At 46.1% G+C, this 18,610-nt stretch overlaps 1 protein-coding gene across 3 annotated transcripts in view; it reads left to right on the top strand.

Moving 5' to 3' along the window:
- Positions 1-18,610, top strand: part of SUSD4 (sushi domain containing 4) — a 130,883-nt gene that overhangs the window by 56,846 nt on the left and 55,427 nt on the right. For 2 of the 3 annotated variants that reach the window (XM_043924060.1, XM_043924059.1), the window contains exon 3: positions 17,777-17,989. The exons of the other annotated variant lie outside the window; for it this stretch is intronic. In XM_043924060.1, coding sequence (XP_043779995.1) covers positions 17,777-17,989 — 213 coding nt within the window. The remainder of the gene's footprint in view (positions 1-17,776; positions 17,990-18,610) is intronic. 3 annotated transcript variants of the gene reach the window in all.

The raw sequence follows: 18,610 nt of genomic DNA, 5'->3' as shown, positions 1-18,610 counted from the left end.
CCAACATGTTTACAAACTGGGGTGCTATGAAATTTTATACAAGGGTCCCCAGTAGAAGAATAATACAGGAAGTGTACATTCTTTTATTTTTAATTTTATTTACTTATTTATTTTTTATCTTTTGGCCATGCCAGGCAGCATGTGGGATCTTAGTTCCCTGGTCAGGGATTGAACCCTCATCCCCTGCATTAGAAGTGCAGTGTCTTAACCACTAGACCAACAGGGATGTCCAGGAGAGCATGACCTTGCTGCAGCCTAAGGCCACAGCACCACAGTTGTGCTCGTAAAAACATCATGCCATTAGGCATCTCAGCAGAAGTAGGCTCTGACACCAGGGCACCATTCAGATTCACTGCCTCTCCACCTGGTCAAAGGCACCATGCCAGCGCTTGTTTAGCCTAAGGAGAGGGATACCCTTGAGGACCACAGGCCGCAGTAAAAGATAAAATGTGCAGCCTTTTCAAGTCGATGGTCCACCTCTAACTTGCCATCAATGGGCCGCAGGGGAGGCCACCCCGTCATCCCAGGGACACCCTGGTACTGGAGTTTGTGTACACACCGGATGTTACAACTCAGCCATGAGATGCTCGGGACACTGATGTGATGCTTTATAAAACATAGGTCATGTGAGGAATCCAGATTACCTGTGCTTTATGAATGACAGAATAAGATCTGGAAACTCTGCCAGTCACAGACGTGTCAGAGGGTTATCCCAAAAGACCAGTCCTTTGGTGGAATACGTCTTATCCCTGGGGATGACCTTCACACAAGCTTTGTGCATTCTAGGATAACTGCCACTGGGGTGACTCATCCGTGTTCTCAGCAAACTCACGTACCAGGAGCGAGGCTTCGTGTGGAGACAAGAGGGAAGAAGAAGCACATTCCTGTCTTTGTCTAAAGCAAATGTGATTTGCTTTGAGCTCCTAATTTCCCGGCTGATGAGAAATTCAGCCTTATGTGTCTATGCGTCTGTGTGTGTGTATGTTATCTCATGGGGGGTGTGGGAGTCTCCTCCATGACCACATTCACTGGATCCCACACGAATCCTGGGCTTCTGTGGTGCTAGGCAGGGAAAACGCCTAGCTGCTGCTGTGTTACCACCCCTTCTTCAGCTGCCTGGGTACCTCCAGCTCGGGTTTCCAGTTCTGCTCCTCCAGGAGGGCTCAGGCTGCCCCCGCAGCACCCCTCAAAGCTGAGCAAGACCCCAGGTGCCCGTGCTGTTGGCCCTGGAGTACTCCCTATGCAGCCCCCATCCCCTCCTATCCTCAGAGAGGCCCTTCAGAACCTCTGTCTCCCTGACCCTGGCCCCTTCCTGCTTTATCCAGCCTAAATTTGCTTCTGCAACAACAACAAAAAACTGATCATGAGTAGGTAGACATCACAGTACAAGATATAAATGGGATACTTTGCCACTGTTCGGAAGAAGGAAGCTGATCTACTCATGAGATAGTTAGGAATCCATGTGTACTAGGTTACCTCTTTCTTTCTAGTTTCACCTTCAAAGCCCTTTTGGCCTGTTGCAGGGAGGTTTTGGTAATGTCTTAGCCTGCTGTGCTCTGAGATGGTTCTAAAAGAGGGAGAGAAAAAAAAAAAACTCTCTTTATGCATCAAAAGAGCAATGTTCCCCCAATTTTTATAATCAGAGAAGAATCACATACTCTACAAGTCTAGTCAAATGAATTTGTACACTTATCCTAGATAAGAGGAAATCCTTTAGATTTCAGAATCTGATTGCTCTATGTTTTCCTGGAGGTAAATTTTGGTGGTGGTCTGAGGTAAAGGTGCCATCACGTTTAGATTCCCATTCCATCAGGGGCAGGCTAGTGTAACTCCTCTTGGATGTTAGCTTTCTGCCCTCCAAATAGGAAGACGCCTGGATCAGGAATCTGGCCTTTGTCTTCTTATCCCGCGCTTAAGAGATTCACCATGTGTGTCTGCACAGTCATTTAAACTTTTTGGTCACACATTTCTCAGCTAGAAAATGAGAGGGAGAACTATTTAGGTGACTTCTAAGATTCCTCCCAGCAATAACATTCTCTAATTTCTGTATTGCTGACAAACTCCAGCTTATATATGCCTGCATAAAGATGAGGCTTCCCTGGTAGCTCAGCTGGTAAAGAATCCGCCTGCCATGCAGGAGACCGGGGTTTGATCCGGGGGTGCGGAAGATCCCCTGGAGAAGGAAATGGCAACCCACTCCAGTATTCTTGCCTGGAGCATCCCATGGACAGAGGAGCCTGTCAGGCTACAGTCCGTAGAATCAAAAAGACTTGGACACAGCTGAGCAACTCTTTCTTTCAATGTTTCGTTCATCTTCAAGATAATTTTATAAAGATCGCATTGACTTAAATAACCTTATAAGGGAGATCAGTGATAAAACTTTTAATTTAAAATACCTTGCTATTGCAGATGAACATATTTCTAGGGCAGAAACTGAGACACAGACATAAAGAATGGACCTGTGGACACAGGGGAAGTGGAGGGTGGGACAAATGGGGAGATTGGGATTGACATGTATACACTACCGTGTGTGGAATAGATAGCTGCTGAGAAGCTACTGTATAGCCCAAGGAGCTCAGCTTGGTGCTCTGTGATGACCTAGGGGTGGGATGGGAGTGGGTAGAAGGTCTAAGAGGAAGGGGATGTATACATATAGCTGATTTACTTCATCATACAGCAGAAACTAACACAACCTTGTAAAGAAATTATACTCCAATAAAAAATTAAAATACCCCCCCAAACCCATTGCTATTTAAATACATGATCCCAACACATTCAGATATAGAATTTGCAGGCACAAATTCCAGCAAGGAGAAGTGTGGCTTTGACCAAAGATAGCTGAATCCAAGGGGGACAGAACAGAAATAGTGGTTCCTGGAACATCTGGGCACATTTTCTATGGTAATTTTATTTAGGTGATAGAAGCAAATTTTCCTTGAACTAGTCATTTCTCAGGTGGTGCTAGTGGTAAAGAACCCGGCTGCCAGTACAGGAGACATAAGAGACATGGATTCGATCCCTGGATCGGGAAGATCCCCTGGATGAGGTCATGGCAACCCACTCCAGTATTCTTGCCTAAAGAACCCCATCGACAGAGGAGCCTGGAAGGCTACAGTCCATAGGGTCACAATGAGTCAGACACAACTGAAGCGACTTAGCAGGCACGCAATCATCTTAAAAATGAAGAAAGAAATAAAAACCGTCAAACAGAACTCTTTGTTACTTGCATGTCCTGAAATTTACCTGTTAATAGAACTGAAGATCATCTTAGTGGTAAATGAAGACAGTGTTCTTGCACAATCCTGTCCTCACTCAGCCAGCAGCTTCTTTTCTGTCTTCTATTTCACTTTGTATCTTGCTCTCCCTCCCTATCCCCACATGCTGAAAAAGCCCCAGTGGCATTTGAGAATATAAACGAAGATTAGAAACCTCGAAGATGATCTGGATTCTAGTTGGTGATTGAACCACTGAGGGGAGGGAATATGCAGTGTTTTTGGAAAGATGGTTTAGTGTTAGTCGTTCAGTCGTGTTTGACTCTTTGCAACACCATGGACTATAGCCCACCAGGCTCCTCTATCCATGGGATGCTCCAGGCAAGAGTACTGGAGTGGGTTGCCATTCCCTTCTCCAGGGGATCTTTCGGACCAAGGAGATGAACCCTGGTCTCCCGCATTGCAGGTGGATTCTTTACCAGCTGAGCTATCAGGGCTTCCCTTGTGGCTCTGCTGGTAAGGAATCCTCCTGCAATGGGGGAGACCTGGGTTCGATCCCTGGGTTGGGAAGATCCCCTGGGTTGGAGAATTCTATGGATTGTATAGTCCATGGGCTCTCAAAGAGTTGGACACAACTGAGTGACTTTCACTCCCTTACTCACTTATTGTCATTCAGTGAAAAAGATGGTTAGTACTCTTAAAAAAGTTAGTACTAACAGTTGGATTTTTATATGGTGGCTGTGAAAGCAAATGCAATCAAACTGTTATCTTGATCTCAGGGGGTTGGTGTGTGGGTGAAATGAGATTTGTGTATGTAAAACACTGTGTAAATTGTAAAGTTCTCTCCATGTGGAAAACAGTTTTCGTATTGCTCTAAAGCTGTTGATTACAGAAAAGAAAGATAATTTGATTTTTAATTACCTCTTTATTTCAACAAAGTTTTTAAATTGCAGTATAGTTGATTTACAATGCTGTCTTAGTTTCTGGTCTACAGTAAAGTGATTCAGTCATACATATATATATATATATATATATATATATATATATATATATATATTCTTATTTCTATTCTTTTCTATTGTAGGTATTACAAGATATTGAACATAGTTCCCTGTACTGTACAGTAGGACCTTGTTGTTTATCTGTTTTATATAGTAGTTTATATCTGCTAATCTCAAACTCCTGACTCATTCCTCCCCTACCCTTTCTCCTTTGGTGATCTTTAGTCTGTTTTCTAAATCTCTGTGTGTGTTTCTGTTTGTAAATAAGTCCATTTGTATCATATTTTAGATTCCACATATAAGTGATATCGTATGATATTTGTCTTTGGTTGCCTTCACTTACTGTGATAATCTCTAGGTCCATTCATGTTGCTGCAAATGACATTGTTTCATTCTTCTTTATGGCTGAGTAGTATTCCAGTGTGTGTATGTGTGTGTGTGTGTGTGTGTGTGTATAAACCACATCTTTATCTATTCATCTGTCAGTGGACATTTAGGTTACTTCTATGTGTTGGCTATTGTAAATAGTGCTTCTGTGAACATTGGGGCGCTTGTATCTTTTTGAATTACAGTTTTCTCGGGATATGTACCCAGAATGGGATTGCTAGATCATATGGTAGCTCTGTTTTTAGGTTTTTCTTTTTTTTAAGGAAGATCCGTACTGTTTTTCACCATAGCTGTACCAATTTATGTTCCCACCAACAGTGTAGGAAGATTTCGTTTTTCTGTACTCTAACATTTATTTGTAGACTTTTTCATGATGGTCGTTCTGACTTGTGTGAGATGATACCGCAGTATAGTTCTGATTTGCATTTCTCTGATAATTAGTGATGTTGAGCATCTTTTAATGTGAAGGAAATTTTATTTTTTTAAAACAACAAATAACCACAGGCATTTTAAAAGTGTGTTCTAGGATTTTTTTTTTTTTCAATACAACAATGAATCATCTTATGGACCTCTTCAGTCTGAGTGCTTGTGCTTTGGGAGACTGCACCAATTTTCATCAAAAAGTCACTAGAAATGGAATTTGGGAGTGGAAGAGGTAAATCATTCAATTGCCTCATTTATGATAAAATGTTAAAACTCAGGAAGATTGCGTTACCTATCCAGAATCACAGAGCTGTCTAGAAAGGTCACCTCATCATACTCAATAATAAGGATTTGCTTTCCAAAAGAGCCACATTTTTAACTTATCAGTTTTTACATATATGTATACCTTATTCAGATGTTTAGTCAACTGATCATCCTAAAGTTTAAGTTTATATCCACTGTGACATTTCCATACTACTGTGTTGCATTCTTCTTCCCAATTGATGGAAGAAATATTCAGATTTTTCTGATGAATGGTTTTCTTTGCTTGCTTTATTTTCAAATAGATAAAGGTTTACTCTGTTTTTTCCTGTTATAATATCACAATCTGGAATAATTTTATTACGTTGCTGGGCATGCTTTTATGGAGCAGTATCATGAGACGAGAGTGAAATCACATTATGAGTTAGCATTGTTATCAGTTTTATTGGAGCTGAAACTGAGTGAAAGGATTTAGGAATAATTGGGTAATCAAAGCGAATTAAATCAAGAGAGGGAAAATATCAGTTCTGGCATCAAATGGGGAGCACTGTGACTGCCACATCTGTAGTCTTTATCCATTTTAATCAAGTCGAAATTATGCTATTAAGACTTATTTTTGCTACATTTACTTGCTCAGACATAGCCGACTTATATTCATTCTGGATATTTCTTGAAACATTAAAACATTCTCACTATTTCTTGGGAAATGTTACCTAACTTGATTGCCATCCAAATATCCAAGTTGCTACTATAACTGTGTTTGCAGTATTCAGTGTAGCTTCTGAGTAATGGAATCCAAAATACTGAGTTTTCAATCCACCTAGCTAAATCTTATATCTCCCAACTCATTGTTGGGTCTTCAGAAAACTAGGTTTAAGTGGTAACTTGTTAGTATAAATTTGCTGCAATAGTGTGTCTTGCTATTGGTATGGCAGAAATATTACTATAGTAACTAGCCTGGTCTTGCTTTCCGGTGTCTCTTTGCTGTATTTCCCAGGGGATACTATTTTTGCAGTGAGAAATCTGTTTAGCCTAATAAATGGTAACAGTAATCAGCTTCCCTTTTTTCCCCCCCCAGATACCTCTTAAATATGCAAAGTTACAATGCCCTGAATTATGAAATGACATAACACTAAATTCACAAACCAAATTAATTTAGAAACCTTTGAGTTCCTTTGTTGAATTCTTTGTGTTGTCTCTTATTGGAAAACGTGTCTTAAACCTGTTCTTTGGCCCTGAGCTCTTTCTCCATAAATCTTAGAATCCTTGGTGTTTTCTGTTGGGTTTTGGTTTGACTCATTGGTACCAGGGAATGTTCACATCATTGTGCCCGAATCAGGGGGTGATTTGGAGCTTGATTGCTTACCCAAAGAGGGCCTGGGGGAGGTTTCCATTAGGGATGGGTTGGACTCCTGTCTTTAGAACAAAAGCCAGAGCTGTCAGTGTGTGGAAGGCTGCTGGCCCTCAGATTTCACCTCCACACTTGGCTCTTAATTTAAAGAAACCAGAGTTCAATTCTCTGGAGGTTTGTGTGTTACCATTGACAGTTTTATGACTTATCCAGTTGGCAAAGAGAAGGACTCTAGATATATTTGTTCCTGCTCCTATGTCTTGCAGTGATTTTCAAAGACACTTAATTCTACAGCAAGTTAGGAAAAAAGGTAAGCTTGGAAATGAAGGTCGCTCTAAGAAATTAGGGGGCTTCCACGGTGGCTCAGAGGGTAAAGTGTCTGCCTGTAATGCAGGAGACCTGGGTTCGATCCCCAGGTTGGGAAGATCCCCTGGAGAAGGAAGTGGCAACCCACTCCAGTACTGTTGCCTGGAAAATTCCATGGATGGAGGAGCCTGGTAGGCTGCAGTCCAGGGGATCGCAGAGAGTCACACATGACTGAGCAACTTCACTTCTCAGTTCTAAGAAATTAGGAGCTTGCTCCTTATGAAGCTATATGGTTTTGTTCTTTAAGGAGCTGGTTGAATGTAATGACTTAACAGTTTACCTATATTTATTGTGTACTTACCATGTGCTAACCATTGCTTTTCATGTACTTACTATCTCATGTGAATTTCACAACAGCCCTAGAAGTAGGCACTATTGTTATAATACCCATTTTATATGTAACACAGCCTAAGACAGGAAGTCCAGGTGACTCAGTGGTAAAGAATCTGCCTGCCAACACAGGAGACTCAGGTTGGATCCCTGGGTTGGGAAGATCCCCTGGACGAGGAAATGACAATCTACTCCAATATTCTTGCCTGGAAAATCCCACAAACAGAGGAACCTGGCGGGCTACAATTCACAGGGTCGCAAAGAGTCAGATAGGGCTAAACAGCTAAACAATAGGGCTAAACAACAGCTTAAGACACAGAAGTTAAGTAACCTTCCCAAGGTTACACACCTGGAAAATGGTAGAGTTAGGATTCAAAGCACCCAAGTTCACTGCAGAACCTGAGCCCTTAAGCATCTACTCCATTATTTGTAGTAAATTTATGTTTTCACATAGAATAGTAAGGTGGAGTATATTTCAAGCAGTGTTTTTCAAATCCTTTTGACTGTGAACCACTGAAAGAAATATATTTTACTTTGCAGACCAGCCTGTGTGCACAAACAGAACTAATAAAACCACACAAAACAGTACTCACCCTTACCATGGAGGATGTACTCTGACCTTTCCTTTTGCTTTCATTTCTAAGAAGTGTTGGTTATGACCCTTAAAATTGATTTCCTGACCTAATATAAGGCCATGGCTTGTAGATAAAAAACTCAAGGTCCTTGATGTCAGCTGGCTCTGCAGGAAGTCCCAGTTCATGTCATCTGCTGAGTGAGCACCGTCTGCTCTTCTCTCTCGGCACCCAGCACTATTTGTTGACTAAATGAATGTAAACACAGATTATAATTTTCTCTTCCCCATCTCTATTTTTTAAAGTACCCTCTCCCTTCTTCTTTTTTAAAAGCAAAAAGCTGAAAATTTGCCAAACATGGAGATTGTTTAGACTGGAACAGAGAAGGTAAAGAAACACTAGTAATCTTATTATGGAGATATGGGTTATAAGTGAATCTTTAGAAAGCAAATTACATTTTCCCATTGATTTTAATTATAATTCTAACAATGTGAAATTGTTAAATTGCTGTTTCTACTACTTTCTGACTCTGGGAGTTCCTCTTGTTCTTCTGTGACCCACACTAGTTTCTCTTCTCAAGGTGGGTTTACTTGAGATAAGCTTACCTTTTCCTCCACCTCCATGAGAGTTGAGGCGTTCTGGCAGCCTTGGGGACTGGGTTACTCAGTCCCCCTAGCATTTCCTGGAGCATGTTTGGCAATCCCTAAACTGTCACTGGGGAGGATCCTCTGAATGGTTGAGCCGGACCTTGGCACCGGACAGACCTCCAGAATACATAGAAACTCTCTAGAGTTTCAGGTCAGAAAGAATATCCATTGATGTTCATCTCCAGGGCAGTATCACCTTGAAGGGATGTCAGGAGCCTCTGATGGGCTGATGGGCAGAGAATGGACCAGTCCAAATGTGCAGTTGGCTGCCAGTGCCTGGAAACTTCTGGCACATTAGGTAGTTTTATGTTATCAGGTCACCTATAGGCAGAAGCATTGTGTTTTAAAATATTGATGTTAGAGAATTGATTTATTTGCTAGTTCAGTTCAGTTCAGTTCAGTTCAGTCACTCAGTCATGTCCAACTCTTTGTGACCCCATGAATCGCAGCATGCCAGGCCTCCCTGTCCATCACCAACTCCCAGAGTTTACTTGGACTCATGTCCATCGAGTCAGTGATGCCATCCAACCATCTCATCCTCTGTTGTCCCCTTCTCCTCCTGCCCCCAATCCCTCCCAGCATCAGGGTCTTTGTTTTACTTAATATGATTTCTTTAATACTGCCTCTCTCTTCCTCTTCTTTTCGTGGCTGATACCTTGTTACAGATACAACACCAGCTCACACAGTTTCAGGAATAAGACTGGCTATTAATACATGTGTTCATTTTAAAAATAAGATCGTTCTAAGTGCTAAGTCACTTCAGTCGTGTCCAACTCTTTGCGACCCTATGGACTGTAGCCCACCAGACTCCTCTATCCCTGGGGTTCTCCAGGCAAGAGTCCTGGAGTGGGTTGCAGTGCCCTCCTCCAGGGGATCTTCCCAACACAGAGATGGAACCCATGTCTCTTATGTCTCCTGCATTGGCAGGCAGGTTCTTTACCATTAGCGCCACCTGGGAAGCCGAAGATAGTTCTAAGAGCAAGGAATTTTTGAGACAGTGAGGAAGGTCAAGGTGAGGTGTGTGTTGGCAGTAAGGAGATAGTCAAAGGGGCCCCTCATCAGCATAGCCTCAGGACCTTCCCTTTGCCTTTTAGCTTGTGCTTATAATTGAACAATCCCAGGTAATAAAACTCAGAATCTTTAAAAATAGGAAAGGTATTTTTTGAAGATTTTTCTCTAAGGGGCGGAAAGGTTTCCTTCTTGGTATAAATATGCGTTTTGAAGCACAGTGATATTTTACTAGTTAGGTGGTTTAAAAAAAACTTTGTCACATTGTTGATGATGAGAAAAAGAAAGATTTCAGCCCAAGGCAACTGGAATTGGAATGTTCACATCTAATGGGGGAAAAGCCCTTACGTGGTCAAGAGGGACTTCCTCAAGCTTACCCACATCCTTCTTCCTTTATTCTTTTACTGTTGAGGGCAATATACACTCCACTCTCCAGGACCAATTCTATTTTATGAAACTGCTATCTGGACTTAGGCTGTGATCTCCTCAAGGGCATCTTTCATCACCAGAAATGTTCACAGATCCCTGTCATGGTCAGTGGATGTCTGGTGGCTGACTGTCTGGATTTGTGAATGTTTGGAGGAACAAGAATGGCTTTGCAGCCCGTTGATGCTAAGACTGTGCACTGGGAGGTGTCAGCTTTGGGGGAACCATGAGGAGTGTGTCTTACCGAATCAATGAACATTTCACCATTGCTATTGGCTCAGTCCTGTTTTAATAGATGTGGGGGACTCGGAAACACTTATGCATATGCTTTCTGTCAAAGAGTTCATAATGTCATGAAGGCTTGAATTATTCACAGATATGAAATATGACAAGAAAAGGCTAAGTGGGGACAGCATCATCAGTGGCAGAAGCCCTGGATTGTGAGTCAGAGACCCAGGTTTTAGTTCCAGCTCTGTGATTAGCCATCGGAGTGACCAGACTCACACTTGAGGCCTTGGTGTCCTCCCCTGGGAGACAAAAGGGTCAGACCAGAGACCTCTAGGGTGATTTTCATGTCCACGGTGTGAGACTGATAGCGGGTGCTTTAAGGAGTGGTGATGGCGGTGGCGGGGAGAGGCTTGGGAGTTGCTCTTGATTCTAATTAAAATTTGCAAACGTGTTGGTTTAAACTTTAGCAGGGATGCCCATTTCTCCCTAGCCCCAGGACCCTCTCACTAAATAAATGCATAAAAAATCAAATTTTGCATCTATATCCAGTTTCTTTCCCCACAAAGACTCAGAGCAGTTTACAGAGAAATGGAAACCCAGCCCCAGTTCAAAATTGATTTGACTACATTTGATACACTCTTCCTTTCTAGGATATGACTTCTCAGTTATAATAAGCCAGAAGATTGCTTTTCACACCTCTCTCATTTTTATGATTCTTTTCAAAGACTCTTCTGTTGCTCGCAGGAAAACTGTGTGCTAGGTTTCAACAGACTCAAAAGTAACCAAACCAGAAGTGTCAAGACCTTGTAATGAGACTGAGGCTGGATGCATTTCTTTGTGTGTGAAGACAGCGATTCTCTCCATGCCACTGAGAATGAGTCCAAATTACAATCCTACCCTTGACTTGTTCCTGGGATCCCAAACAGAGCAGGAAAGTCAGTGCCAGTGATGGAGAAGCCAGGGCTGAAGCGTGTGACACAGGCTGAGAGAGCACCAGAGGGGACCGCAGGCCAAGATGCTCCACCAGGCTGTTCAGACCCCCAGGCCAGGCCCCAGGGGCTGCCTCCCCTCACTACACCCCCACCACCTCGATGGGCCACTATACCCTGAACTCAGGCGTCCTGAGAGAAATAGCTTCTCCTGAAGTGTGGGGACAGTCAGCATTCACGTCACTCACATCTGCAAAGTGCGTGAGTACCTTTAGAAAGACTGCATTATTCTGGGCTCGCCAGAGAAGACAGAACCCATAGGAGGTAGACCACATGCATGCCCTTTAAGGAATTGGCTCACGTAAATATGGAGGCTGGGAAGTCCAAGATCTGCAGTTGGTCACCTGGAGACGCAGGAGAGCTGAGGGTGTTCAGTTCCAGTCTGAGTCTGAAGGCCTGAGAACCAGGAGGGCCCATGGTGTAAGCTCCAGTCTCAGTCTGAGTCTGAAGGCTGGAGAAGATGGATGTGCCAGCTGGAACAGTCAGGAGAGAGCAAGAATTCTTTCTCCTCTCCCTTTTATAATCAAGCCATCAACCAACTGGGTGAGGCCCACCCACGTTAAGGAGGGCAATCTGCTTCACTCAGTCTACCCAGCCAAAGTTAATTTCATCCAGAAACACCCTCACAGAAACAGCCAGAATAAGTGTTTGACCCACTGTCTGGGGATCCCATGGCCTAGTCTAGTGGACACATAAAACTAACCATCACAAAGACTGTCTCTTGTAGATAGGTGTTGCACTCTGAATAAAATTTAGAAGGAACTGCTAGGGAATGCAGCTTCTGGGGATTTATTAAAATTGAATATTCCCTTTTCCTCTCACTTCCCCCATAAAGAAACATATTGGAAATTATTCTGTGAACTCTTTTCTCCACATTATGGCTACTTAGCTCCAAAGCATACATAGAACTTGAAGAATAGGAGACAAAGCAATTGGGACCTTAGGAGTATGGTTCCTAGGATAAGATTATTTGAGCAGGCTCACACTAAAGTTATTTTCCACTCATCTTCTCTAATACCTAAAGCAGCCCACCCCCCTTAATGGATGTGTTAGCTGATGGGGCTGATCATCAACACTGCAGAAAGACATTAAGAGAACAGCACTACAGAAAAATGACCCAGGCTGAGAACTGATCCGCTAGGGGGTAATTTGAAAAGTGATATCTGAAGCTGTGGCAAGCCGTAGAAAATTACTATCTTGCTCAATGGGATTAGTTGTCCAAAATGAAGAATATTTTCTTCTTATACCATCTCATTTTCTGATCCCTCTCTTTTTTACCACTTGTACTTATTTTCCTCTTCTGTGCCAAGGGCTGGATCCCAGGGCCAGCAGCCCCCTGGTCATCAGCGCTGTCCCAGGCACAGAACACAGCCCGAGGCTCACTGTGGTGATGTGAAAGCAGAGAAAGCAGGTGGGAATGTCCTTTTTAAAAGCAAAAAACAAGTGCAGAGAGAGTACAGAGTTGGAGTCATTGGGAAATTCTGCCATTCTTCACTGTCATTTCCGTGACCCTCTCATCACTTTCTTATTAGAACAGGGGTCATTTTTGCAGTGGGTCAGGACTGCATCTTCAGCTCTCTCTTGAATGATCTGTCCTTCTTTGAGAGAGAATAGCTTTGTGGCCCGGGGCAGGGCGGTGTGAGAAGCTTAGGCATCTGTGCCCAGGACTCAGCAGGCGGCATGGCTCATTTATGAGCGAGGGGTGATTGGCCAAGAAGTGTGTGTGTGCTGGGTGGGGGAGGCACAGATGTCTCCATCAAATCCTTAGTGTACACCTACCTTAGACTTTACAGTGGAGATGGAGGAGAAGGGCTGAGGTGTTCGAGGATGTGGACTGGAAGAAGGTTATGAAAATATAAGGAATGCAGTCTTCTCAGGCTGGGAGGAGAGAGGAAGGTGAGGGTTTGGGAATGTGTCTGTGCTGGGGGACAACTTTCACACCTGCCTTGTCTGTTGAATACAAAAACCTCTGGGACTATCAGAGCAATTGGTGTGACTTTGGTGGGATGGGGTAGGGACCTTTGCCTGAGTCCAGCAGAGCGTGTGACTCCCTCCACACACCTACCCACCCACCTTCCATCCATTCATCTTCTGTCCATGTATCCATCCATCCACCCATCCATCTACCTACTCATTCTCCATCCATTCACCTTCTGTCCATGTATCCGTCTACCCACTCACCTATCTTCTATCCATCTACTCACCTATGTTTTTTCTTTGGCCCTGCTAATTCCTCAACCAGGGGTCAAACCCATCCGCCGTGCAGTGGAAGCATGGAGTCCTAACCGCTGGACTGCCAGGGAGGTCCCACCACCCACCTGTCTTCTATTCATCCACCCACCTATCCCCCTCTCCACCCACCCACCTATCCTCTCCATCTATTTGTCTATCCATCCATCCAACCACCCATCGTTCACTAGCAGCACTTGTGAAATGCCCACACTCACTATAGGAGGAGGTGAAGATTAAGATCCCATCTACCCCTTCTAGGAGTTCACAGCCCAGTGGGAGAGACAGCTCAGTACTCCAAGCGAGGACAGCCTGGGTGCCTAGATGGGAACAGAGGCCTCCTATTCAAACTCTGAAGGAAGAAGGAAGGCTCCCAGGGGGAGACGCTATTAAGTCCTGGAGGATGAGCACATTATGGGGTACGTGCCTCCCTCATTGGAGGTTCTGGCAAAACTCTCCTTCCTGCCTCAGCGGTTCAGGTTCCCTCCCCGCCCACATTCAGGTGGGGAGAACTTACCCCGCCTGCCTCCCCTTTACTCCCCTCCCCAACCCACAGCCTTTTATTCTTTCCCCCTGCTATGTAGAGACATATTGGAATCTCTTTCATCTTTAAATTTTATTACAATAAAACAATAAAACTCCTCCCTTGGCCCTAATCCAGGAATAACTCCCACGCTATGCTCTTTTGTTCACACCAAGCATCTGGAAAGAGAAGCCCATGCACACTGTCACCCACCCCACCCCGTTCAAACATCAGCAGGCAGGCACCCTCCCCCAGGACAGTTCTCTCTGTCCTTGAAGCCGCCTGGGCTGTGGTTCCAGTGTCCCGGTCTCCAGCCAGTGGATGCTTCTCAGACTCAGAAAGCAGGTCTGTGGGTGGTGGTTGACCCTGCTGCCCATTCCTTCCTTCCCTTCCCCAGCTTCCATAACACAGTCAGGTCTTCCTTCTCCATGGCCCTGGATTCCCAGGGTCCTCTGTGGGTACCTGGGCTGCGCCTCCTTTCACACTGTGTTTGTTCCCAGAACAGCGTGCCTGCCCATGCCCAGATGTCCAACCCAGGGCACCATGGAGCTTCAGACTCAGCCTCCAGCTCATCGCCAGACATGTCTGCCTGGGTGCCCCCCGCCCCACCCCACTACCCTTGAGAGCTCAAACTCCCCGCCCCCCAGTCCTCACGCAGGGCCCCACCATCTACTCCATCATCAGCATCAGAACCCGGGAGTTTTCCTAGATGCCTCTCTTCTACTTCATTCCCCTGACCCCGTCCTCCATCCGGTGGTCACAGGTTCTGTGATTCTGTGTCCTTATTGTCACCCATTGGCCTTGCTCTTCCATTGCTTCCACCTTGGTTCCAACTCCTGGTTTCCAACCTGGTTACAGCTCAAGCCCTGAAATCCCAGAGTTCTTAGTTGCTGGTCCTCAGGCAGGTGTGGGGCTGGCTGTCTCACAATCGCTGGGACAGCTTTCTAAAACTCAAGACTTCCTGGCCCACCCCAGCCAGACAGCCTGGGTCAGTGGATGTCCTTTTACAAAGCTGCCTTCTTGCTCCTGAGGTGCAGCTGGAGGCCTGGGAGGCGCTTCTGATGAGCTTCCTGCCTCCAGCTTGGTCTGTATCAGGCAGTCCTCCATGTGGGTACAAGAAGGATCATTCAAAACTGCAGATCTGATTCCGATCATGTCACTGTTCAAAGCTCTCAGTGTTAGCCACAACCCCATCCCTCACCCCTTCATCAAGTCCAAACCCTTAGCTGAGACACACGGCCCTTCATGATCTGCAGCCAACGTCTCTTGCCCTCCCTCCACCCCGCACAGGGCTCCACCTCTGCAGTCGGTCACCCTGCCCCCAGCCCGACAGAACCGCCTCTTCCCTGAAATGCGCTCAGCGGCTACTGACCTCCCCGTGAGCGCCCTTCCTCCCTCTGGCTGGCTGGTGTCTGCTCAGCTGTGAGATTTCAGCTCCAGGTCTTCTGGAGGCCTGTCCCCGCCTCTTACCCTCAGCTTACCCGTCCGTGGCCGCCCACCGTCTGATGCAGCTTCTCTTTGACTTACAGCATGTGAGTCAGAATGACTTTCACCCACAGCCTGCCAGAAAGTGTCCAGACCACTCAGGTTCCTGAATGTTCCTGCCTCTGGGCTTTCTAGGCTGGGATGGAATTCCAGTGCTGCTAGTTGCCACCTCAATACCGTGATGGACGTATGTTTAAAGAACCCACCCTGAGATGGCCTGACTTGGAAGGAAGCCTTCGTCACTTAGGAAACACTTGACAGTCTACTTTTCCTTTGAAATAAAAACATGAAGCCACCCTTAGCAACCTGCTGGTACTTTATTGCCCTCCCCCAGACGGGTATTAATCGTCACCCTCCGCAGGCCTGGAGCACACCACGCATGTGCTGTCAGAGTGCTCACAGCGGGGCAGATCTGCGGCTGCATGTGAGCGGCGCTGAGGCTGGGTGGAGTCTCCTCTGTCAAAGCACCTTCTGTTCAATTAAATACCAGACCCGCTCCCACTGAAAAGATGTAGTAGAGTCAGATGTGGCTGCTGCCGCTTCCCTGCCTTCCTGCTTGGCTTCCCACTTGGCCCACAGCCTTGTGCTGACTGCAGAGGGAGCATGTCATGACTTCTGGACACCCTATCACTGTGGCCCCCTCTGTACCGTGTGGCTTTCAACCCAGCGGCGCTGGCAGGGTGTCCGCGGTCACAAGGTCGGCTGGGGAGGACCACAGGTGAGTCCTTCATGAGCCCGTGAAAGTTGGGATGGGGGAAATCACCGACCAGCTGAGGGCATTTTGCAAGTCCAGCTGTCGCAGAGGATCAGATGTCTCCTGAGGCTGGCATCTGGGCATCACCTGGAAAACAGGAGCTCCAAGGGCTCCAGTGATGCTGCCTGTGGGTCTGGGCTGGGTTTTCGAAGGTGGCCCAGGCTGGTGCTGACCCTCTCCCACCTGGGGGACCATCAGCTGCCCTGGGGCGGGGATGGATGGGCACACCAACCCCCGTCCCGATGGAGTTACACCTATTTGTTCTGGGAACTTATGCAGTAAGGATTTTGTAAGAGAGTGAAGTAGAAGACCTTCGTGGTGCACAGGAGTTTTAGGGTTCTCTGTGTCTCCTTCATTCCTTCCCTTTGAGTGGTGGGCACACAGAGCGCCCCTTCCTTATCCTTGGTCTCTGCCAGTGAGCTCATGTCATCCATGTTTGTTTCAAGGATCGGCCTTGGTCCCAGCCGTCAGGCTGTCTCCCTCACCCCACATCGGGCCCTGAACCGGGACGTCTTGAACTCTGGTGCCCCCCTTGCTGCCTCTAGCACTCTCCTGTGCGCTCAGGCCCATCGATTCTGGGCCTCCCAGCCGTGTTCTGAGCTCTCTCCTCCACTTACTCCCTCCAGCATCCATCCTTTGGGCCTCCTGGTACCCGCTGCCCAGCTCCATGGCTCCGCACTGGCCTGCTCTCTCAGCCTGGCTTTCTAGGGTCACCCCAGTGTGTCTCCCACTTTCTTTCCCAACTCTGTTTACTCACTCATCCAACATTTATGGAGCAGGTTCTACGCAGGACTGTGATAGATCCTGTGGGATACAACAGTGAAAAATCTTGGAACTTGTCCTTGGGGGCTCATAAGCCAGAGTGAGAGGTGATTGTTCTCCAAATAATTCAGCCCAAGGCTGTGTTCATGTTACAGGAGTGGAACAAAGAGGGAGTAGGTGGGGGGGCAGTGGGGATAAGGAAGGCCTCCCAGAGGATGAGGAACGTGGTCCAGGACTGGCGGATGGGGGTGAGGGCAGCAGGCAAGGGAGGGTGGGCGTCCCCAGCCTGCCTCTTCTGCACAGCCTGTATCGTTGTCGGCCACCTGCTGCCCCGCAGGTGTCACCTGCAGAGGTCTCCCAGTTGGGCCATCACGCGTGCCGTTCCCCTGTGCCTCCCTCCACGAAGGTGGTTCCGTCCTTGAAGTCTCACCAGTCCTTCAATGCTGGGCTCAGATTCCATCTCCCCCTTCCCTGACCACCTCTACCTCCTCAGCTCCTTTCTGCATTTTATACTTCATTTGTGACTTTTGCCACTTTGAGTGCTTTTTGTGATTTACTTTTCCTCATCTCCCTACTTCTAGAATTTTCTTGAAGGGCTAACTTGACGGTGGAACTGGAATCACTGATGAGCGCTTTTCTAAGCAAAGAGCAAAAAGCAGCCTGTAATGTGCGCTAGAATGTTTATGTTCTTGGCTTTTCTGTTGGTGGAGTTTGGTGACTCACAGCATTGGAAAGACGACAGTATCTGCTCTTTATCCTAGAAGACCCTCGGAATCCAGAGAGTGTATTCAGAGGAATCTTTTCTTCTCTCTGTGCATGTAGGGTTCGATGACCTTCAGGTGTGCGCAGACCCCGGCGTCCCCGAGAATGGCTTCAGGACGCCCAGCGGAGGGGTTTTCTTTGAAAGCTCTGTCACCCGTTTTCACTGCCAAGACGGATTCAAACTGAAGGGCTCTACAAAGAGACTGTGTATGAAGCATGTAAACGGAACCCTAGGCTGGATCCCGAGTGACAAACCCGTCTGTGTGCAGGAAGGTAAAGTGGTTCCTTCCACCCCCACCCCTACCTCATGGAAGCTGCTCCCGTGGTCAGCTCCTGGCCGCGGGGGTACTGAGGCTGTGCCGGAGGGACCAGTTCCCTGGGCTGCTCTCTGTTTCAGGGCTGGTCCAGCAGGCTGATGGAGGAGCATGCGTGCTCAGGAAGGGCTGGGTCAGGGGATAAATGCATCTCAGCATCAGGAGTAATCGTCTTCCTTCTATGTCTCAATTACAAGCCAATTTATCGCCATTTTTGTCAATGCAGAAGAGCAACTCAGATAACATGAGGGCCATTTATTATCGAACTGCCAACTCAGCACCCATTTCCATGTTACTCAATAAAAGATGCAGTAAATATATTGAGCCCAAACTGTATATAATGATACAGAAGATACATGTTACTCAGAGGATTAAATCAATTACTCCTTATCAGTCCTGCGTTAGACATGATTCATTTAAGGAAAGAAAGGACTGTGGCAAGCAATGATAAATTGATAAGGTAGATATTTATCTCCAGTAGTTATCCCTAAATTTATTGATCATGACAAGATATTCATTTACTTCTAGCAGTTATCCCCAAGTCTTTTGGTTGAAACAATTTCATATATATATATGTGTG

This window comes from Cervus elaphus, chromosome 14 (genome assembly GCF_910594005.1).
Source record: "Cervus elaphus chromosome 14, mCerEla1.1, whole genome shotgun sequence".
Taxonomy (NCBI): domain Eukaryota; kingdom Metazoa; phylum Chordata; class Mammalia; order Artiodactyla; family Cervidae; genus Cervus; species Cervus elaphus.
The sequence above is the reverse complement of the archived record's forward strand: the minus strand, read 5'-3'. Positions and strand labels throughout refer to the sequence as shown.